This window comes from Mus caroli, chromosome 15 (genome assembly GCF_900094665.2).
Source record: "Mus caroli chromosome 15, CAROLI_EIJ_v1.1, whole genome shotgun sequence".
Lineage (NCBI taxonomy): Eukaryota > Metazoa > Chordata > Mammalia > Rodentia > Muridae > Mus > Mus caroli.
The window spans coordinates 4,467,789-4,476,506 of NC_034584.1; the positions used below are offsets into that span (position 1 = coordinate 4,467,789).

Genomic DNA, 8,718 nt, shown 5'->3' on the forward strand with positions numbered 1-8,718 from the left:
AAAAAAAAAAAAAAAAAGAACCTTTTATTTGAATAACAAATACAAACTGTATTATAACATTAGAAAGAGCTGGTAAGATGCACAGTGGGTAAAGAACACTTGCCCACAAGTCTAAATACCTGAGTTTGATTGTTGGGACCCATGGTGGTCACACACGCGCACACACACTCACACACATGCATGCCCCACAACAAACAAGCAAATAAGATTTCAAAACATTTGTATACAACTTTAACATCGGCAGCCTCAAATCTTTTCCTTTCCATCTACGCCTAACACAAAGGCTCTTCACAGCTTCCTGGTAACCGGCAGAGTGAGCCCCTCCCTCGGGATGAGTCACAGGCTTTCGCCATTATTATTTCTGGGGACTATATGCTACTTGCCAGGTCCCAAACTGATTCAAATAATGAACTATAAAAACTGTAGAACTGTAGAAAGAAAACTTGACCCTACTGAACTAGACTGGCACAGGAAAGAATATTAAAATAAAATGTATTAAAATTATTATAGAATTATCATAAAAGAACTGTCATAACTCTAGATTTTTTCATAATTTTCTTACATCCTTTGAAATATGTTTTCTAGTTCTCTGTTGAGTACTGTTTCATATTATTCCTAAAGTTTTCCTTTCAAAGTCAAATTGAGATGTCATATAATAAGCTATAGTGTGATTTTTAAATTTTATATCAAAAGAGTGAACTTATTTTAAAATTATATTCTAAAAAATTCAGAGCTGGAATATTGGCTGAAACACTGTTTATTGAGAAAGCCCCAGTGCTTGATAAACTAATACTGCAGTTTAAGTAACTCTAAGATCAGGAAATTGAAACTCATAGTGTCTTCAGCTGTTCTTTGCAGAAAGAACATTTAAAAGTCATTAAACTTTTAATCTGGACATGGTGATACACACCTTTAATTCTAGTACTCCAGAGACAAAGGCAGACCAATTGCTGTGAGTTCGAGGCCAGCCAAGTCTACAGAGTGAGTTCCAGCACAGTAGGACACCCAGAGCTACAAAGAGAAACCCTGTCTGGAAAACCAAAACAAAACAAAACGGGCTTTGACTCACTGTCAGGTTCCGGTCCCAGATCTGAATGCTTCCGTTCTGGCAGGCTGCGGCCACAAGGTTCCCGTCTCTGCTGTACGTGCATGTCGTGGGAATGACCTTTTTACCCTGCATTGTCCGAGGTTTAAAAACACTTTTTTGCTTCTTTGGATTTTCAACTTCCCAGAGCCTCACAGTACTAAAAAGAAAGGACACAGTATCATTTATTTACAATAGCCTGAAGAAGCAGGCCCATAAATACTACGTTGTCTTTTAGGGACTTCTTATACATTCATTATAAGAAAGTCTTATTTATTAATATTCATAGAAAAATATATAGAATTTGAATAATACCATCAAATTCAAAGGCAAATGGCAAATTCTACTCCAATCTATCAATTACTTACAGTCAATGCCCTACAAAGCGATGGACTCCAAGCTCTTGAGTGTATCTTAATAAGGAGGCTGCTGTTGGGCATTAGCCTCCTATTCAGTGCACATTAATTTATAAATTATTTACAAGTGTCAGTGAATTCCTCTATAGTAGACACTAGAAAATGCACTAAATAAGCAAACAAAACAAAAATATAAAACAAACAAACAAAAAACCTCCTGTTCCACTCCAGGGTCCAGGCAAAACCACATGCCTCTGGGAGCTCTCTGACGCCGAGCTTGAAGCAGGCCACAGGTCCTGGCAGCGCAGGCCTGGGCAGGGGCACGGCAAACTCCCCAGACAGGGTATGGAGGGATGCCATGGAGGGGATTAAAGCCATGAGATTCAGAACCCCAAAGATGAGGTCAACACCTCCTGGTAGAAGCTACGCAGCCAAGGGTACGCTCAAGTCCAGGGAGAAGAATATCTGATAGTTTACAGCCAATGAAAATAGTTTTTAAAAAAGATAACCTGAAATCAAGGCCTTTTCAAGTAGATAAGCCTGAGAGAATTGACTGCTATTCAATATGTGATACAAGATACGTTAAAGAAAAGTTCTTAAAAGTTTCAGCGGGTACAAGATCTACCCGGGACACGGGAGGCGCTACGCCAGGACTGACGGACGGGAAGGTTTTCCAGTTTCTTAATGCAAAATGTGAGTCAGCATTCCTTTCCAAAAGGAATCCTCGGCAGATAAACTGGACTGTCCTCTACAGAAGAAAACACAAGAAACGGCAGTCGGAAGAAATTCAAAAGAAAAGAACCCGCCGTGCAGTCAAATTCCAACGAGCCATCACTGGTGCATCTCTTGCTGATATTAATGGCCAAGAGGAATCGGAAACCAGAGGTTAGGAAAGCCCAGCAAGAGCAGGCTATCGGGGTTGCCAAGGAAGTAAAAAAGGCTAAGCAGGCATCAAAGAAGACAGCAATGGCTGCTGCCAAGGCCCCCACAAAGGCAGCACCTAAACAAAAGATTGTGAAGCTTGTGAAGGTCTCTGCCCCCAGAGTAGGTGGGAAACACTAGATCAGAGTTGGAAATAAAGATCTATCTTTAACTTAAAAAAAAAAAGTTAAATTAAAAAACAAATAGAAGTCCAAATCCACACAAGGAAAAACTGAAGGCAAACAGGATGATTGCAGGTCAGAGGCCAGCCTGAGCAAGACCCCGAAAAAGAGGGGGGGAAAGTAAAAGAAAGGGGGAGGAAGGAAGGAAGGAAGGAAGGAAGGAAGGAAGGAAGGAAGGAAGGAAGGGAGGGAAAGAGGTCATACTGCCTAATGTCTGCTCAAACAGGGTCTGGAAAGATTCTCAGAAAACCAGAAGGGACGATGGGACTGCAGCGTTCAGACTAGTCTCCTGGGAAGTAGGGAGCCCCATGTTACAAGGCACCCAGCAGCCAGCCAGCCAGATGTCCTCAAGACTAGGACAGAAACTCCTGGCTTTGTGTGCTCTTCAATGTCTGCTGATCAGATTAAGCCTCTATTTCCCAGACTCACACGCAGCTAACTTGGACCAACAGAGTGTAATTGAGAGGATTTCAAGGAAGCCTCTGAGGTTATAGTTCCTTCTTCACGTTCTTAACACTTTAGTCTGGCAGTTCTCTGAATATGAAATTCATGAGTACTGTGCATTATGGATTTAATTTACAGTTCCAAAATGCCTTAGTGATGTGGAGGATTGGTCCACACACCGTTTCTCTTCTTTAGGGAAGGACCTGTTCAAATGTTTGCCTGCTTTCAATATTAAGTAGTTCATTTTCTTTTTACTAGATGCTGACAGCTCTTTATTCTAGATACAAGTTTTGTTGCTTTGGTTGGTTGGTTGTTGGTTTGGAGGAGTGGCAGGAAGTGAGGGCGGGGACACAAACCCAGAGACTTGCACATGCTACCACAAACATACTGAGTTAATCTCCAGCTCTGGATCTCATTTCTTGATGAGAAGTGTATTTGTAAAGTAACAAGTATTATCCAAGTATATTATCATGACCTTTTAAAAAAAAAAGATTTAAAACAGATTTAAAAAAGCATGCTGGTGGCTGTCGAAACAGCTCACTAGTTAGTCACACTTGCATAGGTCCTCTGCAAGAGGGCCAGGGCTCAGCTCGCAGTAGCTACATAGCAGCTAACAACCTCTGTGCTTCCAGTTCCAAGCAATCTGATGACTTCTGACACTGTGGGCTCTATAGCTACGACATGGTGTATAACCATTCAGACAGGAAAGACACAGATTCACATAAAATAAACGTGAACTAATCTTTCAAAATTCTTTGAGACAGGGTCTCAAACATCTCAGAAGACCTGGAACTTCTGGTCCTCCTGCCTCCACCTCCTATGTGTTAGTATTATAAGTGAGTGTATGCTACCATGTCTGGTCTGTGTGGCACTAGGGATTGACTGCAGAGCTTTGTTCATGCTAGATCAGCAATCTACCAGTGATGCTAAATCCCCTCCTTAAATTCCTATACAGTTTAATTTATTAGTATTTGGGAGCCACATAGTTAAAAACTTCTTACCTAGCCAAAAAATAATAGAAATCCCCTTTATTTCTTCTCTAAGTTTTATAGTTTTAAATTGTATGCCTAGATCTGTCATCTACTTGAACTGATTTTAATACACAGTTCAAGGTCAGGATCAGGCTAATGTTTTTTGTACATGGATGCCCACTGTGACAGCATCATTTGTATTATAAAGCCTTCCCCTTACTGAATGTATCCTGTATTGTCTACTTGTTCCTTGTCTCTGCTAACTGTTTCCCACAATTAGCAATCACAAAGAACTGAGAAACACTACATGTGTTTTTATTTTTCTGGTCCCAGCTCTGCAGTGGTGAGGATAAATTACAATAGTCAACTTCTCCTTTTTATAACTGAGCATCCCCAATGACAGATGGTACTTTAGACTTACGGTGCGAAAGACCCCACACAACCATAAACAATCATCATGGGGCTTGTTTAAACCTCATCTTGTCTAAAACTGGGATGATGATAGCAACACTGAGGGGCTGTGAAGACAAAGCGAGATTAGGGAGGTAAACATATCCAGGACAATACTTGGAACATAATAGGCACTCAATAAATACTTGTTCCTTTCTGCATTTCCCCTTAGATCATAAATTTTTTTAAAAAGCTAATAAATCTAGCAAATAAGTATTTCTGTTTATTTTAGTTTATTAATAGGTTGGGCTAATTATCAAAATAATGAGAAAGTAGAAATGAATTCACCTAGAATATAGATGTGTGAAATACAAGTTCATACAACATCTAATAGTGGCTGATTACGCTAAGGTTTTATGGCCCTGATTCTCTGAATGTATGCCTAAAACTTAGATGCTAAAGTAATCGGCCATTAGGTATCTGTCAGAACATTTTATGCTGAAGAACAGATATTTTGAAACTTGGAGTGAGATCTGGTCTTGTAAAATTAAAACTGTGTTTCATAAGAAAGATTTAAAAATAGAAGAGGGACCTGCCTGGGCCTTTCTGGACATAAAATGAAAACATCCAGAAGACAAGAAAAAGACACAGGTGGGGTCATTACATTGCCCCAGGCACAAATGCTTTCTGTCTTAGAATTCTGGATTGTGTCCAGATACAAGTTCTAAACTTTCTGGCATCTGCTATATAAATGCATCACAGCCCTTGGCACAAGTCAGGGGAAGCATTAATTCTGCACGGAAATCACTTAGATCTTGGCTTAATTTTTCTCAAAAGACTACACAAGCAACTCAACTAAGAGTCTGAAACTTACATACTCTCTTGGTAGGAAAAAAAAAAAAGGCCTTCTTTTTAAAAAGTATTAAGGATTCGAGTTCCACAGAAATGAGGACAGTGCTCTAACTTTTATGTAAACACACAATAATCTTTATGAATACACACTTGACAGGAAACTCATATACATATACTTAGAAACTGCAGCAAGAAGACAATAGTCCCTTTTTTCTTTCCCAATTTCTGCAGTCACTGCAGGATATGTACTCAGATCTGAAGATTTGGAGCTAGCCGCCTCTGATGAGCAAGAACACAGGACATTTGTCTTTCTGTGTCTGGGATCTAGATTTCACTCATCTTTTCTAGTTCCACCCATATGTCTGCAAAGTTCATAATTTCATCTTTCTTTGCAGCTGAATATTATTCTATAGTGTATATGCACATTTTCCTCATCAGTTGAAGGACCATTTGGTTGTTTCCCCATCCTAGCTATTGTGACTAGCGCTGCAAGAAACATGGCCAGCCTGTACGACAAAGTGAGATATCTGACTTTAAAATAAGACTTTTTTAGGGCTGGACAGATGGCTCAGCGGTTAAGAGCGCTGACTACTCTTCCAGAGGTCCTGAGTTCAATTCCCAGAAGCCACATGGTGACTCACAACCATCCATAATCAGATCTGATGCACTCTTTTAGTGTGTGTCTGAAGACAGCTACAGTGTACTTACATATAATAAATAAATAAATAAATAAATACATCTTTAAAAAAAAAAAAAGACTGCTTGGTGGGTAAAGCTGTTTGCTCCAAGAGTGATGACCTGAACTTGATCCCTGGAATCCACTTGGTGAGAGAAAAGAACTGATCCTCACGAGTTTTCCTCTGACCTCCACATGTGTGCTGTGGCAGGCATGTCTCCCAGGCTGAGTAAATAAAAGTGTAAAATCTAAGACGACAATAGAGATGTCAACAGCATAAGCTACAATGTGCCCTCATGGCCGCTGGCCTCAGGCTCAAGGAACAAACCCCCGCCTATAGCTAGAGTATTGAGCCAAGGTAAATAAGACAGTGTCCCAGAACAACGTGAGAATGGTGCTAGTGGTCCCATTAAGTGGAGAACTTAAGAGGAGAGGAAAAGATTGCAATGTAGTTCAAATATTAAAGACCCAGTGCTTCAAGGAATACCTATTTCTGACTAATCAGAAATGAGAGTGAGTAGGCTTCGGAGCCCAAAACAGAATTCTGCAAGTCTCCAATCGAATCCCCAAGTACTCAACTGGACAACAAGGACCTCAAAGTGACTCCACGTGGGTCATAAGGCAAGCCACTCCGCTCTGCTCAACGATTGACTTCCTTTTGTCACATCATCTGAGCTAGGAAGTCAAATGACGGTTTAGACTAAAATGTGAGGGCTGGTGTGGTATGTCTGTGATTGCTGATGGCTTTTAGTCAGAGAAAGGAAGTAACCTGACAACCGTGGGCAGAGGACAGAAATGATGCTGGCCAGCCCAGGATAAAGGGAGTATGACAAATCTTACAGCAATGTGTCTTCACCCACTCTTTACTGCCAGGGCTTACCAATAATGTGAACCAACTCCCCCAGAACCACCGACCGGGTGCCAACAGGCTGCCCACCGAGCTGTGAAACATGAACATGATTATTGCTATGACTCTAATTTTTAAAGGCTTCTAAAACGGAATACGTATACAAATTTTTCACTTAACCAACCAGACTTAAAAGTAGCAGACTCCACATCTGCAAAACAGATTCTAAAGATAAAAATGCATTGCCAAAAAGTGATTCAGTGCAAATTTGAAAATGAGATAAATATTCGTCTCTCAAAAGGGACTGGTCTCTCCTGACTGAAGAGCTAAACAATACTTAATCAAGTTGGAGAGCTAAGTAGTGAAGTCAATGTTACTTTAAAAGTTTACACTAAAAATAGTGAGTCTTTTCAGTATTTCTAACAAATTAATCCACAACAAAACTCTGGAACTTGCAGGATTTTTTCCTCAGGAGTCATGAAAAGTCAAAATGTGTTTGGTAGTAAATTCAAAATACCATGCTAATGGAATAGGAACTGAATAAGAAGTTACGTTTGGACTCATGTCATGTCAGCTGGCACGTGAGTGCTCGGGTTAGCACAGCACCAGTTAGTGTGCTGTGCTGCTGCTTTGAATGAAAGTAGCCCCACAGGCTCATAGGGAGTGGCATTATTAGGAGTACGGCCTTGCTGAAAAAAGGGATGGGCTTTGATGTTTCAGGTGCTCAAGCCAGGCCCAGAATCTTGCTCTCCTGCTGTCTGCCTGAATGCAGAACTCTCAGCTCTCCAGCATCATGTCTACTCGTGTGCCACCATGCTTCCCACCAACAGGACAATGGACTAAACCTCTGAACTATAAGCCAGCTCCAACTAATTGTTTTTCTTTACAAGAGTTGCTGTGGCCATGGTGTCACCTCACAGCTACACGATCCTGACTAAAACAGGCTCACAACACTCTGAAGAAGGTTCTGTGTGTACCTCTGTTTTGCAAAGAGGAATTTAGGTACGAAAAGATTAATAACTACCCTTACATCATTTGAGTAGAATAGCTGAACTAACAGACTTGATGCCATGGTAGCATCCAGGATGTTGCAGGTTCTCTATCACTGAGCCCAATACACCTGATATCAGTCCTTCTGTGTGCCTGAGTGTTTGTCTTCTCTTCAGTCTCTCTCCACGACAGTCAGATCAAACCCCTGGAACCATGCAAGAACATCACACTGGGCCTTTATGATGGGCTGAGGAGTCTACTGTACGCAGCATGACCACTGAACATAATAAATGGTAAACAAATGTCAGGCTCACATTATATCACCATTACATCTCACCATTAGGAGGAGAGAACTGATTTCAGGTTCATATCAGAAAGAGACATAATCTGCCCATGGTCACAGTCAGCTTTAACGGAGCTAAGATTTGCTTATCTGTGATTGGTCGTATTTGTTGATTGACTATAGCAGGGTCTCAAGCAACCCCAGCTCTGCCTCCGCCTCCTGAGTACTGGGATCACAGGTGTGCAGCACCATGCTAGATTCATGGGGCACCAGGTACTGAATCCTAGATTTTGTGCATGTTAGGCAAGCACTCTGAGTTACGTTCACAGCCTCAGAGGTAAGATTTTAACTCAGGACTACATGGTCTGTAACATAGAAAGTATGTGTAGGAATGCCTAGTTGTATGATCATTGTGTGAAATTGGGCCAGATCCTGCTAAGTGAACAGGACATTCCTGAGGTCCATGCTTGATGCCATGACAAACAGTACTACAGTTGTTAGTTTCTAGGGACCAGAACTCATTTCATAGATCCCTAAGAATCACAAAATTTGATTTCATCATTTGGTCTTCACCTATCCCTACAGCAAATTAGTCTAAATAAAGTACAAAAGAAATGAGGGCAATGACCGACCCATCCTGTAGCCGACCAGCCAGATCGCCAAACGTAATGTCAAGAAAGTATAAAAGAAATGAGGGCAATGGCCGACCCATCCTGTAGCCG

General features: G+C 41.0%; 1 protein-coding gene and 1 pseudogene across 1 annotated transcript in view; one reads left to right on the top strand and one right to left on the bottom strand.

Moving 5' to 3' along the window:
- Positions 1 to 8,718, bottom strand: part of Wdr70 (WD repeat domain 70) — a 204,287-nt gene that overhangs the window by 82,217 nt on the left and 113,352 nt on the right. Inside the window, exon 10 of the mRNA XM_021183813.2 lies at positions 1,070 to 1,244. Coding sequence (XP_021039472.1) covers positions 1,070 to 1,244 — 175 coding nt within the window. The remainder of the gene's footprint in view (positions 1 to 1,069; positions 1,245 to 8,718) is intronic.
- On the top strand, positions 1,838 to 2,502 carry LOC110310702 (annotated as a pseudogene).